Source organism: Cetorhinus maximus, chromosome 3, assembly GCF_964194155.1.
Source record: "Cetorhinus maximus chromosome 3, sCetMax3.hap1.1, whole genome shotgun sequence".
In the NCBI taxonomy this organism is placed as follows: Eukaryota; Metazoa; Chordata; class Chondrichthyes; order Lamniformes; family Cetorhinidae; genus Cetorhinus; species Cetorhinus maximus.
Genome location: NC_135881.1, coordinates 202,978,612 through 202,995,723, shown reverse-complemented (window position 1 = coordinate 202,995,723; position 17,112 = coordinate 202,978,612). Strand labels below are relative to the sequence as shown.

The window sequence follows — 17,112 nt, the reverse complement described above, 5'->3', positions numbered from 1 at the left end:
CCATGGCCTCCAACCACCCGGCCTTCTCCTTCCACCAGAAGGAGAGCCTCCGACAGCAGCTCGCCGACCTGCAGCGGCGGCCCGGCAACGGCCGCAACTTCCAGAAGGCGGTCACCAAGGTAAATGGAACCGGGGTGGGGGGGGGGGGGGAGAATGGTGGGGTGCGATGGGGGGAGGGGGGGGGGATGGAGGGGGAGGGGCAAATGGAGGAAGGGGGGAATGGGGAGGGGCAAGGAGGAAGGGGCAAATGGAGGGGGGAATGGGGAGGGGCAAGGAGGAAGGGGCAAATGGAGGGGGAATGGGGAAGGGCAAATGGAGGGGGGAATGGGGGAGGGGGCAAATGGAGGGGGAGGGGCAAGGAGGAAGGGGCAAATGGAAGTGGAATGGGGAAGGGGCAAATGGAAGTGGAATGGGGAGGGGAATGGGGAAGGGGCAAATGGGAGGGGAATGGGGAAGGGGCAAATGGGAGGGGAATGGGGAAGGGGCAAATGGAAGTGGAATGGGGAGGGGCAAAGAGGAAGGGGCAAATGGGGGAAGGGCAAGAAGGAAGGGGCAAATGGAGGGGGGAAATGGTGGAATGGGGAGGGGCAAGGAGAAAGGGGGGAATGGGGAGGGGCAAATGGAGGGGGAATGGGGAAGGGCAAGGAGGAAGGGGCAAATAGAAGGGAATGGGGAGGGGCAAGGAGGAAGGGCAAATGGAGGGAATGGGGAAGGGCAAAGAGGAAGGGGCAAATGGAGGGGGGAAGGGGAGGAGGGGGCAAATGGGGGAGAGGGGATGAAGGGAGGGGGCAGATGGGGGAGGAGGGGGCAGATGGGGGTGGGGGTGAAGGGAGAGGGGGAAGCGAGGGGCGATAGGGAGGAGATGGGGGCCATAGGAGGGGAGGGGGAGGGGGCGGGAATTGGCGGAGGAGGTCGGCGGGGAGAACACGACGGGGCGTTGGGGATAATTGGAGGGCGCTTCAGGGACAGGAATTGGAGGAGGGGGGGGGGCGAAGGGGATTTGTTTGGGGGAGGGGGGATCGGGTGAGGGAAGGGGAGGGCGAAGTTAGCTGAAGGGGAGAATTGAAGGTTTGGGGGGGAGAATACGAGGGGGAGGGGGGGGTGCGGGGGATAATTGGAGGGGGGGGGATGGGGAGAAATTACTGCCGTGCCCGGCACCGTCTGCTTTGACAATTTAAAAAGAACATCATTGTTTTTTACGTGTGTGAGTCTCTCAGTCTTTTTAACCCTCGATATTTGATTTTATATTTTTTTAACAGCCGGGCCTCAGGCCGTTGGGTGGGGGGGGGGGCGGGATGTGTGTGGTGGTGGCGCGCAGGCGCACTCTGGGCGGTCCGTGTGGCCAGGGGAGGGGGGCGGGGGCGGGGCGTGCGGAGCCTGTGGTATTTCGTCTCTTTTTTTTGAATGGGGCCGTTGGCGCTTGAAAGCAGCCAATCAGGTGCCGCGCTCAGGTAGGTGTCCGTTGGTGGTGGGGTGGGGGGAGGGGAGGGGAGCGGTTGTGGCAGAGTCTGGATCCCCAGCTCTGTGGCGGGATGTGTTTGATCGCTAATCTCACACCAATCTTGATGGGATTTCCCCCCACCCCCACCCGCCCTCTCGACCGTCTTCCTTTGTGGCCACGAAGGAAAGGTCTGTGGCAATTACCTATTCATTCAGAAGAAAGTGTTATTTGAAAGATTTGATGATGGTTGGCCCAGAGCTGTTGCCTTTCACCTAACAAGACGTTGTATAATGACATGAAGGTGCTACAGTTTAGTTTGAGCAATCGTGTTTTTCTTTTTAAAAAAAAAAACATCTAGTTCGAATGTTTATTGCAGATTGGGTTTCCATGCCAGCTGCCTCCAAACCCCAGGTATCAGCGGTGGCTGAGTTGGCAGCACTCCTCCCTCCGAGGGTTATGGTCCACTCTCGGCCTTTGAGGGTCAGGGTTGATATTCCAGTTCAGAAGTAAGGGGAGTGCTGCGCTGTTGGAGGTGTCATGCTGTGTTGGAAGATATTAAACAGCCTCTTTGTCTGTCCGCTCAGCTGAGCGTACAGTATCCCAAGGTTCAATTTTAAGAAGCCAAACGCGCCCATCCAGGACCCCCCCCCCCCGGCCCGTCCCCCTGACCTCATCCCGTCTTCCAAACCCGGCCCCGGCCGTGTAATTCACCATACCCCCCTGACCTTCCCCTCTCTGATGCTGAGCGTTCAGTGCTCGGCAAAGGACTCCGTTTCATACCCTTACGCCCTCACCTCAATGAATTTCGGGCTCAGCGCGACGCTGGACTCATCTTCCGCCGCCTTCGTCACCGTGCTCACTTCTTTGAGCAGGAGTCCTCCCCGTTCAACGGATCCTTTTACCCGCCTCCAATATTCTCCCTCCACCTGGACCCCTCCCTCTGGATTCTTACCTGCTCTTGATCTTGTCATTGAGAACTGTCGGCATGACATCAGTCATCTCAATTTCTCTGCTCCTCTCACCCACTCTAACCTGTCTCTTTCTGAACTTGCCACACTCCGTTCTCTCGGGTCCAACCCTGACTTTGTCATCAAACCCGCTGACAAGTGTGGTGCTGTTGTTGTCTGGCGCACTGACCTCTACCTCGTAGAGGCTGAGCGTCAACTTGCAGACACTTCCTCCTACCTCCCCCTGGACCATGACCCCACCACTGAACATCAAGCCATTGTTTCCAGGACTGTCACTGACCTCATCTGCTCTGGAGATCTTCCCTCCACAGCTTCCAACCTCGGACAGCCCGCTTCTACCTCCTACCCAAAAGCCACAAACCGATCGTGTCAGCCTGTTCCTGCCCCACGGAACTCATTTCTTGCTATCTTGACTCCGTTCTCTCTCCTCTTGTCCAGTCTCTTCCCACCTACATCCGCAATTCCCCTCGTGCCCTACATCTATCAACAATTTCTAGTTCCCTGGCCCCAACCGCCTCCTCTTCACCATGGACGTCCAATCCCTCTACACCTCCATGCCCCACCGGGATGGTCTGAGGGCTCTCTGCTTCTTCCTCGAACAGAGGCCTGAACAATCCCCGTCCACCACTACCCTCCTCCGTCTGGCTGAACGTGTTCTCACACAACAATTTCTCCTTTAACTCTTCTCACTTCCTCCAAATAAAAGGTTTGGCTGTGGGTACCTGCATGGGCCCCAGTTATGCCTGTCTCTTTATAGGGTATGTGGAACATTCCTTGTTCCAGTCCTACTCAGGCCCCCTCCCACAGTACATCGATGACTGCTTTGGTGCCGCTTCATGCTCTTGTCTGTATTAATTTTGATTTAAATGTATTAATTTTGCTTCCAATTTCCACCCCTCCATCATTTTCACGTGGTTCGTCACTGACACTTCCCTTCTCTTCCTGGACCTCTCTGTCTCAATTTCTGGCGATAGACTGTCCATCAATATTCATTACAAGCCTACCGACTCCCACAGCTACCTCGACTACAGCTCCTCACACCCCGCTTCCTGTAAGGACTCCATCCCATTCTCTCAGTTCCTTCGCCTCCGTTGCATCTGTTCTGATGATGCCATGTTCCAAAACAGTATCTCTGACATGTCTTCCTTCTTCCTTAATTGAGGTTTTCCACCCACGGTGGTTGACAGGACCCTCAACCGTGTCCGGCCATTCTCCCGTGCATCCGCCCTCACACCTTCCTCTCCCTCCCAGAACCATGATAGGGTCCCCCTTGTCCTCACTTATCACCCCACCAGCCTCCGCGTTCAAAGGATCATCCTTCGCCATTTCCGCCAACTCCAGCATGATGCCACCACCAAATACACCTTCCCTTCACCCCCCCCCCCCCCCCCCCCCCCAAGCGGCTTTCCACAGGGATCGTTCCCTCCGGGACACCCTGGTCCACTCCTTCATCACCCCCTACACCTCAGCCCCCTCCCACGGCACCTTCCCATGCAACCGCAGAAGGTGCAACACTTTCCCCTTTACTCCCCCCCCCCTCACCGTCCAAGGGCCCAAACACTCCTTTCAAGTGAAGCAACTCTTCACTTGCACTTCCCTCAATTGCATTCGCTGCTCCCAATGCGGTCTCCTCTACATTGGAGAGACCAAACGCAGACTGGGTGACCACTTTGTTAAGCACCTTCGGTCTGTCTGCAAGCATGACCCAGACCTCCCTGTTCCTGGCCATTTCAACACACCACCCTGCTCTCATGCCCACATGTCCGTCCTTGGCCTGCTGCAGTGTTCCAGTGAAGCTCAACGCAAACTGGAGGAACAGCACCTCATCTTCCGACTAGGCACTTTACAGCCTTCCGGACTTAATGTTGAGTTCAACAACTTCAGATCATGAACTCTCTCCTCCATCCCCACCCCCCTTTCCGATCCCCCCTTTTCCAATAATTTTTAATTTTTAAAAAATACATTTTTCTTTTCCCACCTATTTTTAAATTTATTTCGATCTATTGTTTTATCTCCACCTTTTACCCCATTTTGATCCCTTCCCCCCCACCCCATCCCCACTAGGGCCATCTGCCTCTTGCTTGTCCTGCTTGCTACCCTTAATGTCCCCATCAGCACGTTCCTTAGATAATATCACCACCGTCAACACCCCTTTGTCCTTTTGTCTATGACATCTTTGGCAATCTCTTCTTTGCCTCCACCTATCACTGGCCCCCTATCCAGCTCTACCTGTCCCACTCCCCTCTACCAGCTTATATTTCACCTTATGTCTCAATTTCCTTAGTTCTGATGAAGAGTCATACGGACTCGAAACATCAACTGTGTTCCTCTCTGCAGATGCTGTCAGACCTGCTGGGTTTTTCCAGCTGTTTTTGTTTTTGTTTCAGATTTCCAGCATCCACAGTAATTTTCTTTTATCAATTTTAAGAACATCCAGGGAGCTATCTTAATTAGCAGATTGTTATCGTTTTGCTGTTTGCGTTTGCTGTGCACATTAGAACAGTTACTGCATTTTAAAAGTTCTTCACTTCTTATAAAGCATTTAGGGAAGTCCTGTAGTTGTGAAAGACACTATATAAATACAAGCCTTTCTTTTCAGGCACGGTTGGGACACTGGGTGTTTTATTAGCAGAACTGCAGCAGTTGCACCTCTTTTTACAAGCCCCATCTCTCACATCTCAACCTGTGACCTGATATTTGGTTTAGGGAGCATCAGCCCAAAGTTGTATTCTGTTTCAGATGCTCACCTTTGCAAGCTGTACGATTGCACCCGTTCGCAACTACAAATGCTTAAATTGTCCTTACAAAGCAGTATTGCTTTTAATGTAGACAATTCCTTTTTCTTTTGTCAGGATATTCATTGTTGCACAAAGCAAACTTTCCTCCCTGAAGGTATTGACTGTTTGTTGATGTACAGTTCTTCAGTTATCAACAATTTTCAGGGCATGGCTGAAGTATCTAATTTTTCATATGTGAAGCTGTATAGTGAGTGATGGTGGGATATTCAACTGTTGGTTGCGTCACAGAACCCAGTCATATTCTCTTTACAGCAGCAACAACAACAGGATGGGAATTGGGAGCAAAGAAGTGTCATAATATAACTGGAATGCTCTGGTGAATAACTCCGGTTCGGTATTGTGTAATCCTTCAATAACCCCCGCCCTTCAGGAACTGCAAATCCTTTTCGCATTCGTCCTGGGGACAGGCATTCAAAATCACTGAACTCAAGGGCTGAAAGGCTTACTTCTGTTCCTATGTTCCAATGGTTCATACTGAGGCCATGAATTCAGGTACATTTTGATCAGGGCTACTTCATTGAAAAGTCTTTTGAGCCTGTACCTGCGGCACACTCTCAGAATGTTTAATTCTGTCTGGGCAGAGATTATGAAATAGTTACACTACTGAATGAGAATTATTAGACTATTGCTAGTTATATTGAGACACTTTAAAACAAACTAGTTTAGTGAGGGCAAGCTATTTAAGTGTAAACGTTCATTGGGGTGACTCCAGTTTCTAAGTGACTAAACTGTTTTCTTGAAATTAGCTAATGGACAATTGTTGACAAACTGTAATCAGCTACATTCTCAGGTAGCTTTAAATTCTGTAATCGGATTCTCCAACAGGTAGATACACAACCATACTGGGGCGATGGCTGGTGGAGGGGGGTCATCTTAAAAACAATCTTCCACATTCAGCAGATAACATCCAGAGCAAACAGCGTTCTTGGATTTCTGAGGAATCATCTTTGGTATTGCAGCAGAAATGTCAGAGTTATAGCTTACCGAACATTTCATTTCTCCAATCCTGGAGAATACAAGCTGTGTGTGGAATTCTTATGGCGAGAGATATAGATAAGATTGAAGTGACCCAAAGACGTGCTGCATGAATCAGTGTGGGAAACACACCAGAATTACATCATTGATTAAAGACTTGGAATGGGAATCGCTACAACAAATGAGGGGAACTAATAGACTTGCTGTGTTCTATAAAATATGGAATGGGCTAGTGGGAATTGACAAAAACAAATACCTGGTGCTTTCCAGCAATGACAAAACACAAGGTAACCATCCACACAATCTGCAAAGACCATTTCTTTCCAGGAGAGTGTATCAAGAATCTTTCTTTTTAAAGACAGTCCCACAATGGGACAAGCTGCCATAGGAAATAGTCACAGTCACATTGTTTGAAATCTTCAACACCCATCTTTAGATTACTTCCATTGAAGTTTTCATTATTAGGACTACCATTTCAGCAAGTCATGCTCGGGTTTAGCTAAAACTATCCATGTAAATGTTGAAAGAATAATGGATATTAACCTGTGATGTACAGCTAAAGCAAATGCTCCCCTGTCATATTGTTGACGGCTTCTGTGAATCTGAGTCTATTGTAGAATACTTGACCTGTACAATCGTTGAGCTGAAAGGGCCTCTAGGGTTCAGGTATTCATATTTTTCATATAGAACAAAAATGCTGGAAACTACAGGTTAGGTGAGTGGAGAGAGAAACATCAGGTTAGTAGCCATTTGCAGTTCTGACAAAGGGTCATTAACCTCAGATACTAATTGTGTGTGTGTTTCCAGCATCTGCAGTATTTAAATTGTTCGTTAAAATTGGACGTAACTCTTTGTGGCCTTTTAAGCACAAGTATTCATTCTGGTCATTTAGGTAAATATATTATGAAACTTAACTACATTCAGAGCACCTGATATTGAAATAAAGGCAAAGTGCTGGAAATACTCAGTAGTTCTGGCAGCATCTGTGGAGAGAGAAACAGTGCTAATGTTTTGAGTCCAATATGACTTGAGCGTCACATTTGACTGGAGTAGTTAACTCTGTTTCTTCTCTGCACACATGCTGCCAGACCTGAGTATTTCCAGGACTTTGTTTTTAATTTAAATTTCCTGCATAATTTTACTTTATTTTAGACCTGACACTGCTTTGCTATGTAAGTTATTTATATAAAAAAAGAATATTTCAGGTATGGTACAAGAGGAATTGTATCAGTGTGGATAGAAAGTTGATTGACAAACAGGAGAGTGAGTTAGTATGATTGGGTATTGCTCGAGTTGAAAATGGTTTAGCACTTGGGCCAATGCTGGGTAATGTTCTTGATAATTATAGACACAATCTGAAATTGAACATAAGGAATAATCTCAATTTCTGACAAGTGGGGAGTTTGGAAAATACTGAGGCACTGTAAAAGTCTTCAGGAATACATAGGTTAGTGAAATGATAGCTGGCAAATGCAGTTGAATGTAGAGCAGTGTGAGGTGATTTTTGGAAGGCAAAACAAGCAATAAATACACACCAGAATAGAAAGTATTGAAAGGTGTGGCTGAAGAGAGAGGTCAAGGGGTTCAAACAACTTGAATCTACAAGTGCAATAAATAGTGATTTATTTAAAACAAAGGCTAACAGGAATTTGAGTTTTGAAATAGAGGCTGTGGTCATCTTGTTAACACCAGTTGAGCTAGAAGTTAACTAGGATTGTCAGTGATGCAGACTTCAAGAATAGGAACGACTTGTATTTATACTGTTATTACATTTCTCAAACCTCACTATTAAACATAATGTAGTACAATCTAATCTTTGAGTTGCTTAAAGCTTTAGATAGTATCATGTTCACTGTGTGAATTTAGAGCACTAAAATACATTGCAGATGTTCAGACAGGGAGCAAGATTTTTGCTATCCATTTGACTACTTTAATTTTCCAGCTAAATAACAAGATGGCCAAAGTCATCTATTTGTCTCCATGTCTGATTCAATGTATTTCTGAGAAAGTGTTGTAGCTATTTAACATGTATCAAGGTGCAACAAATGTTAATGGGACCAATGTCTAGTTAATCTGCTTTTGGTCTCTAGAATGTACTGTCTGAATGTGTGGTTGAGGCGGATTAAATCCTGGCATTCAGAAGGGGATTGGATTCATTATCTGAAAAGAAAAAAAAAAATGCAGGCAGGGCTATGGGGGAAAAAAGAGTGGGACTAAATGAGTTGCTCTTGCAGAGAGCCAGCAGTGACATGATGGGCTGAATGGTCTCATTCTGTGTTGTAACCATTCTATGGTGCTGATTGAGTGAAAAATGTTAGGTAGGTTTATTTCAGCCAACTTTCTCAGAAATACATTGAATCAGACATGGAGACAAATAGGTGACTTTAGCCATCTTGTTATTTAGCTGGAAAATTAAAGTAGCCAAATGGTAGCACAAAAATTGCTCCCTGTCTGAACATCTGCACTGTATTTTAGTGCTTTAAATTCACAGTGAACATGACACTATCTAAAGCTTTAAGCAGCTCATAAAGATTAGATTTTATTGGATTTATAAAATTACCATTGAGTGTCATTATTATGGAAGCATATTAGAAATGGTGTATGTTTTCCATTAATGAAACAAAACAAAAGGGGATGTTGCAGCAGTTCAAAGGCTTAATGATGAGAGCTTGCTGCCTTTCATAACCTATTCACACATAAAAATGGTTTGCAAATAAATTGGCTGCATGAGCCATGTGAGCATTAGACTAAATAGAGCAGGATGGGTGCCATTATTAACCTTCAGCTGATAAATTAGTAGAGCAATTTTCTTGGAGCTTGTCTCTGAATGCTTGAAATATGTTATAAAGCAGTAGCTCATTGCTTAAATTATCATTATAGTCTGGCTCTGAATTCAGGAATGTAACTAAAATTAGCTGATCATTCAGTTTCTTCACAATTGTAGAACTTCCCAAAATTCTTTATAGCCAATGGAGCACTTTTTGAAGTGTAGTCACTATTCTAATGTAGGAATGCGGCAACTAATTTGCAGGCTCCCACAAACAGAACGAGAGAACAATCAAATCACCTGTTTTAGTGATGTTAATTGAGGGACAAGTAATGGCCAGGATGCTGGCGAGAATTTCCTTTCTGTTCTTTGAAATGGCGCTTTTAACCTTTTACATCCACTTACAAAAGCAGGTGGCAGAAAGGGCGCATCTCTGATGTTGCAGCACTTGCTTAGTCCTGCCCTTTCACCTTTTGTATTTTTTTTTTGAGTCCATGTCAGAAAATGGTGTATACCCTGCGGACCACAAATACCTTAACGTTAAATGAGTTTCAGCAATCTTTATTAAAGAGCCTGTGTAGCACAAAATTACCCCTAGTTCCCCACACTGCACTAAATTGGTGGTTGGCTAGGACACTACAAGCACTGGAGATAACAAACTGGAGAGGAAATGATCACACTGATGTAGTAGGTGATGTTCTAAAATGGGGTTAAATAATTTGGAATGTCTAGTTTGCAGCCAAATGCTAAAACCAAACTAGAGCCCTGAACTGCAGTATGTTTGCTTCCTTTTTGAGTACAAGATATTTCACGTTGAGAAGGAATTTAAAGCTTAAAGATGCAAATGGGACTGTAGGGTTCATTTCTATTGGAAATACAATTATTTGGAGGTTCTGTTCTGCCTATTGTGTTCTCGTCCTAACGTACATCATTTATGTTGTGGGGCAAAATGCCAAGTGTGGCTGGCAGTTCAGAAAAACGGATACCTGTATAGTTGATTCAAAATCATAATGCAGGTTCCTGGCCACAGAGAAAGGCAATCTCATTCACTCTTGGCAGGCCTTCTACCTCTGTAGGAGCTTCAAAAATATATCTGCTGAGGTGGTTCTTGGCTCCTCTTGCAAATGCCACTTCGGTTATGTTGGTGTTGACACTTCAAAATGAGAAGTGAATGACTGTACATATAGAGGATAAATAACAGAACTCAGTGAATACAGTGAAATATAAAAGTGAAGGATTTTAAAAGTCAGCTTTTTAATTGGTATGGTGGTATCTATCCAAAATATTGAGACTGGGGAGCCCTAGATTAAATCTCTGAGCATTGAGCTAATTTAGTTCAGCTACAGTGTCATTAGGGGCAAGATTGGGCTTGAGTGTTAAGCCCTTTCTAGCTAATTAGTCTATTGACTCTCACTGTCTAGTTAACACGTGGATACTGGTCACTTGGACACAGTGCTGGAAAGCGACCAAAGGAAATGTGGAAAAGAGAACTGGGGAGTGGTGGGGAAGGAGTAACATGAAAAGCACAAATGCTTTTTTTCCTGCAGCCATTCAGGCCAGGGGTGTTGGGGTAGAGAATAAAAAGCCTTCACTGCAAGATTAGCATCTAGAAGGAAGGTATCTATTAGGGGGAAAAGCTGAGTTTAAAAAGTGAAGAATTCACACTGCTGCTTGTTCCTGTATCACTATCAGTGGAAATGATGTGTGCGTGCACCAGCAATTCCCGATAACAGAATTCTCCAGTTCCCAGCAGTGCTGAACTTTAATTGTTGTTCATTGCCTTTTGTACACACAAAGCAGAACTTCTGCATTTGGTAGTTACTGAGCTGTGCCACCAGCATTGAATATATTGGTGAAAGGGTAAAATTGTGGAAAATCCTAGTAAAGACTATGTTTAGGATCCAAAAGTTCAAGTTAAAATCACTGATTTACTACAACTATGCCTTGAACCTTCTATTTTGATAACATCACATATCGTGTACTGTCTTGTGGTTACTGCATTGCTGATCCTCCCACCAAACTTGGAATGCTTGTTTACTGTTGTATCTTTCTGCTGTTTCTCATCCTGTCAAAAATTCTTATCTACACTTTCCTAAAGTTGTTCATGCTTGGGCTATGGTTCAGCAGGTAAGGCCAGAGTTTGCAAAAATAGCAGATAAAAACAGATCTAAAGGCTCCATATCTGAATGCGCCTAGCATTCATAGCAAATTGGATGAATTGTCAACACAAAAAGAAATAAATGTGCATGACCTAATAGCCATGGCAGTGTTGTGCCCGCACAATGACCAAGCCTGGACCTGACTGTTCAAGTGTACTTGATGTTTCGGAAGGACAGGAAGCTAGGAAAAGGTGGTGGGATAGCTCTGTTAATTAAGGCTGGCATTAGTACAATAGTGAGAGGTGACCTTAGTTCTGAAGATCAAGGTGTTGAATCAGTTTGGGTAGAGATAAGAAATAGCAACGGTAAGAAGTCACTTGTGGAAGTAATGTATAGCAGACCTAACAGTTTCTACACAGTAGGATGAGGTATACAGGAAGAAATAACAGGCTTGTGAGAAAGGTATGGCAATAATCTTGAGTGATTTTAATCTACTTATAGATCGGACAAATCAGATTGGTAATGGTAGCCTGGAAGATGAGTTCATAATGTTTTTGTGGCAGTTTCTTAGAGTCGTACTTTCTAGAGCCAACCAAAGGCAAGGCTATTCTGGACCTGGTAATGTGCAAGGAGGCAGAGATTAATTGATGACCTCCTAGTAAAAGAGCCTAATAGTTGCAGTGATTATAACATGATTGAATTTCACATTCAGTTTGAGGGAGAGAAGAATGGATATAAAGTGAGTGTTTTAAACGTAAATAAGGCAATTATGAGGCTATGAAGTCAGATCTGGCTGAAGTGAACTGGGAAATTAGGTTAAGAGGTAGACATTGAAAGAGATATTTCATAACACTCAGCAAACATACATTCCAGTGAGAGAGAGAGAGACTCCTGGAGAAGGATGTACCATTCGTGGCTAAATAAGGAACTTAAGGATAGTATGAAATTGAAAGAAGCGTAGAATTCTGCTAAGGGTAGTATAGGACAGAAAATTGTACAGGATTTAAAAAGCAAGAATGACTTAAAATTAATGAGGGAGAATTTAGAGGATAAGAGAAAGCTAGCTAGAAATATAAAAGCAGCACTGAGTGTACCTACACCAGATGGACTGGACTGCAGTGGTTCAAGGTGTCTCACCACCACCACCACCTCGAAGGCAGTTAGGGATGGACAATAAATTCTGGCCTAGCTAGTGACACCCACGTACTGTGAAAGAAACTTTAAAAAAGAGTTTCTGTAAGTATTTATAAAGGAAAATAGTAAGTAAAGGGAGTATTGGTCCTCTAGAGAGTGTGTCTGGGAATTAATAATGGGAAATAAGGAAATGGTGGAAGCATTCAATAGACATTTTGTGTCTGATTTCACTAGAAGACGCACAATATCCCAGAAATACTTGTAAAGTCAAGAGGTGAAAGTTAAAATAATTACATTCACCAGGGAAAGGGTACTGAGAAAACTATTATAACTAAAGGCTGACAAATCCCCGGGACCTGATGGCTTGCATCTCAGGGTCTTAAATGATTCTGTAGATAGTAGATGCATTGGTTGTAATTTTCCAAAATTCCCTAGATTCTGGAAAGGTCCCATCAGATTGAAATATAGTGAATGTGATCTCTCTTTATTCAAGAAAGAAGGGAGACAGAAAGCAGGAAACTGCAGGCCAGTTAGCTTAACATCTCTCATAGGGAAAATGCGAGAAACTATTAAGGAGGTTATAGCAGGGCACTTAGAAAATCCTAATCTTAAGGCAGAGTCAACATGGTTTCGTGAAAGGGAAATAATGCTTGACCAATTTATTAGAGTTCCATGAGCAAGTACAAGCTACGTGGATAATGTAGATGTGGTGTACTTGGATTTCCAAAGGCATTTGGTAAGGTGACACATCAAAGATTACTACACAAATAAGAGCTCATGGTGTAGGGGATTGGTTAGCTAACAGGATGCAGAGCGTAGGAATAAATAGGTCATTTTGGGGTTGGCAAGCGGTAACTAGGAGTGCCACAGGATCAGTGCTGGGGTCTCAACTATTTACAGTCTATTTCAATGATTTGGATGAAATGGCCAAATGTATGATTATTCGTTTGGTAGTACAGAACTTGGGTATTGCTGAAAAAAGACATTTTGCTGAAGCTTTTCGTCATATCAGGTCAGCAAGAACACCAATGTCAGGGGAAGCAACAACTTTGTACTCTTGAGAAGAGAGTGCTGATTGTTTGGCAAGTGGACTCTGATTGGTAGAGGTGTTGCCATGGAGAATGCACCAGTTAATGGTGACTGATAGTTTCCAAGCATTGTTGACTGGTTAAGGCATTGCCTTGAGGAATGAACTAGCGAATGGCTATCGCTTATTTTGTTTAGCTGAAACAGGTGCAATATGTGTACACATTCTGTCTGCAAAGAACAGGGCTCTGTAAATTAATATATGTAGCTTCCAGTACACACACCTGTGCCACACTGCGAGGCTGACTGACAATCTTAAGTTGGTTGTCAGCATAATTTTTAGCACACTGAGGATTATTTAGCAAATGTTGTCCAATCGCAGAATCACATCTAATTTTGGACACCGTGTTTTGAGTTTTGCAAGTACAGGCTGGTTGGGTATGATCTGTACTTTGCCCGTTGCGAACAACGGAAGGGACATGCTATTTGATATGATCATCAGTCTTTAGGATGTATGGCCTAAGTACCTAGCATCAAACTGGCACTGAAATTCGTTTACCACATTACTCATTGATGTTATAAGCAGAAAGTCTTTTTGGCTTGACGGCAGCGTCCTGTCAGTGGTGAATACCACTTGTGTTGCTACTGCATAGCAGCAGTGTGAAACAGCTAGCTTCACCTGTTCAAATTTTTGAGATACCATGCCCTTCCAGAGTAACCTGAGGTAGACTAGGCACTTTTCAGGGCCAGAAGTGACAGCCTTGGGCCCGTTTGAGTTTGCGTGATATACAGCGTGAAATGACCTGATCAGGGTAGCCATTATCCCACAGGATGTCTTTGACACGCCCTATTTCAGCACCAAGCTTGCATGGTGCGCAAATGGCTTGGGCCCTATTTACGAGGTTGCTGATGAGGCCAATTTTATAGCCCGTATATTGATCAGTGAAGGTAGGCTTGCGGTAGACTGTGGTTGAGAACCCCCTGGCAGATTTCTCAACTAGTACATCAAGGAAAGGAAGTTCATTTGACTGATCGGTTTTGAAGGTGAGTTTGAGCGCAGGATGGAGCCCATTAAGACATGCAAGGAAATTATTACATGCTACTATGGATTTAAATATAGCAAACGTATCATCCACATATCATAAATATGCAATGCGTAGGAGGTTAGATGTCATTCCATCGAAGACACGTTTCTCCTGGAACCCGACAAAGATGTTTGAGAAAGCTGGGCCTAGAGGGGACCCCATGGCAACACCATCTCTTTGGGCATACATGGTGTTGTTAAAGCTAAACTCAGCTGTGAGAGTTGCCAAGTTTATAACCCCAGTGAATACTGATTTATGCAATGGTGGTGGGTCTAGATTGCCATGATATAATGCTGCAGCGCAAACACCTATGGCTTCCTTAAGTGGAACATTGGTGAATAGGCTAGCAATGTCAAATGAGCACATGGACACAGTGTTGCTATCGATATGCAAGTCCTGTATGGTCTTCGCAAATGTGAAGGAATCCTTCATCGTGTATCTGGAAGACTGGTTGTAACAATTCACCCAACTGTTTGGCCAATTCTTGCTGTGCAGAACCGGTAATAGATAGAGCCACTTGCCAACCAATCAGCACTCTCTTCTCATACAGTATTGTTGTTTTCCCCTGTCATTAGTATTCTTGTGATTGACCTGATGAGTGCAAGATGAAAAGCTTTGATGAAATGTCTTTCAGCAATACTCAAATGTATGATTGCTATATTGTTGATGACGCAAAGATAGGTAGGAGAGTAGGTTATGAAGAGGATATAAGGAGTCTGAAAAGGGATATAGATAGGTTAAGTGAGTGGGCAAAATTTTGGCAGATGGCGTATAATGTGGGAAAATGTGAGGTCCACCTTTGCAGGAAGAATTTTAAAAATGTATGCGTTAAATTGAGAGGTTACAGAAATCTGGTACAAAGGGATCTGGGTGTCCTGGTATATGAATCACAAAGTTAGAATGCAGGCACAGCAAGTGATTATAAAGGCAAATGGACTGTTGGCATTTATTGCAAGGGGAATGGAATATAAAAGTTGGGAAGCATGACCCTGGCCTTCCTGTTGCTTACCATTTCAGTTCACTCCCTTGTTCACATTTCTGTCCTCTGCCTGCTGCAATGTTCCAGCGAAGCCCAGTGCAAGCTGATGAACAGCACCTCATCTTCTGACTTTGCTCGATTCTAACCTGTCCCTTTTTTTCCACTAAGATAAAAGCAAAAAACTGCGGATGCTGGAAATCCAAAATAAAAATACTTGGAAATACCTCTTTTTCCACCCTCCTTCCCTTTTTTCAACAGCATAAAACCCATCACATTTCTACCTCTCTCCAGTTCTGAAAAAGCCAAATTGAACTTGAAATGTTAATTCTATTTCTTTCTCCACAGATGCTACCAGACCTGCTGAGCTTTTTCCAGCTTTTTTTTTATATAAAAAGTGGGAGAGTTTTGCTACAGTTGTACAGGGCATTGGTGAGACCACAACTGGAGTGCTGTGTACAGTTTTGGTGGTGTTACTCAAGAAAGGATCTAGTTGCATTAGAAGCAGTTCAGAGAAGGTTCACCTCCTGGGCTGAGGGGGTTATCGCATGAGGAAAGGTTGGACGAGTTGGGCCTGTATTCATTGGAGTTCAGAAGAATGAGAGGTGATTTAACTGAAACATAAGATTCTGAGGGAAGTGATGGGGTGAATGCTGAGAGGATGTTTCTCCTTGTGAGAGACTAGAGCTAGGGGACACAGTTTAAAAATAAGAGGCCTCCCATTTAAGACAGAGATGAGGACAATTTTTTAAATTTTCTGATGGTTGTTAGCCTGTGGAATTCCCTTCCCCAAAGGGTAGTGGATGCAGGGTCATTGAGTATTCTTAAGGCTGAGTTAACAGTTTTTGTCATTGACAAGGTAGTAAGAAGGTATATGGGGTAGACAGGAAAGTGCAGTTGAGGCCACATGAGATCATGGCTGATCTGACTAAAATGATGGAACAGGCTTGAGGGGCCCAATAGTCTAATTGTCCTCATCGTATGTTCGTAATAGCGACCATTGGTTTTGTCTTGCCCAAGTAATCACTCTATATGTCACTGACCTGAATGAACAGGCAATATGCCTCTGGGCATCACTGCCCCATCTGGGCCATTGCTTGGTCCTCATGCTCAACTCTATCCATGGTCTCGCCCCTTCCTATCCCTAACTTCCTCCAGCCCCACAACCCCCAGATCTCTGCATGCCTGTAGCTTGCTTTCTTTCTATCCTTTCCTCCTTTTCAGATACTCTGAAAACTTAACTTTTTTTAATATATTTTTCTTTTCCCACCCATTTCCATTATTTTTAAATTTATTTCCATCCTTAGTTTTATCTCCACCTTTTAGCCTATTTCGATCCCTTCCCCCCCCCCCCCCCCCCCCCCCACTAGGGCTATCTGTCACTTGCTCATCCTACTTTCTACCCTTAATGTCACCATTAGCACATTCCTTAGATAATATCACCACCGTCAACACCTCTTTGTCCTTTTGTCTATGACATCTTTGGCAATCTCTTCTTTGCCTCCACCTATCACTGGCCCTCTATCCAGCTCCACCTGTCCCAGCCCCCCTCAACCAGCTTATATTTTGCCTCATTTCTATATTTCCTTAGTTCTGATGAAGAGTCATATGGACTCGACACGTTAGCTGTATTCCTCTCCGCAGATGCTGTCAGACCTGCTGAGTTTTTCCAGCTATTTTTGTTTTTGTCTCAGATTTCCAGCATCTGCAGTATTTTGCTTTTATCTGAAAACCTACCTCTTTGCCCAACCTTTTGGTCATCTGTCCAGTATCTCCTTGGCTTGTTAGTACTCCCATGAAGCACTTTGGAATGTATCACGACATTAATGGTGCTATATCAATA

At 44.3% G+C, this 17,112-nt stretch overlaps 1 protein-coding gene across 1 annotated transcript in view; it reads left to right on the top strand.

Moving 5' to 3' along the window:
* The first annotated feature begins 2 nt into the window (after nucleotides 1-2).
* LOC144674520 (zinc finger CCHC domain-containing protein 2-like) overlaps nucleotides 3-17,112 on the top strand; it is a 68,916-nt gene continuing 51,806 nt past the window's right edge. Inside the window, exon 1 of the mRNA XM_078535830.1 lies at nucleotides 3-119. Within this exon, the coding sequence (XP_078391956.1) occupies nucleotides 3-119 (117 nt within the window). The remainder of the gene's footprint in view (nucleotides 120-17,112) is intronic.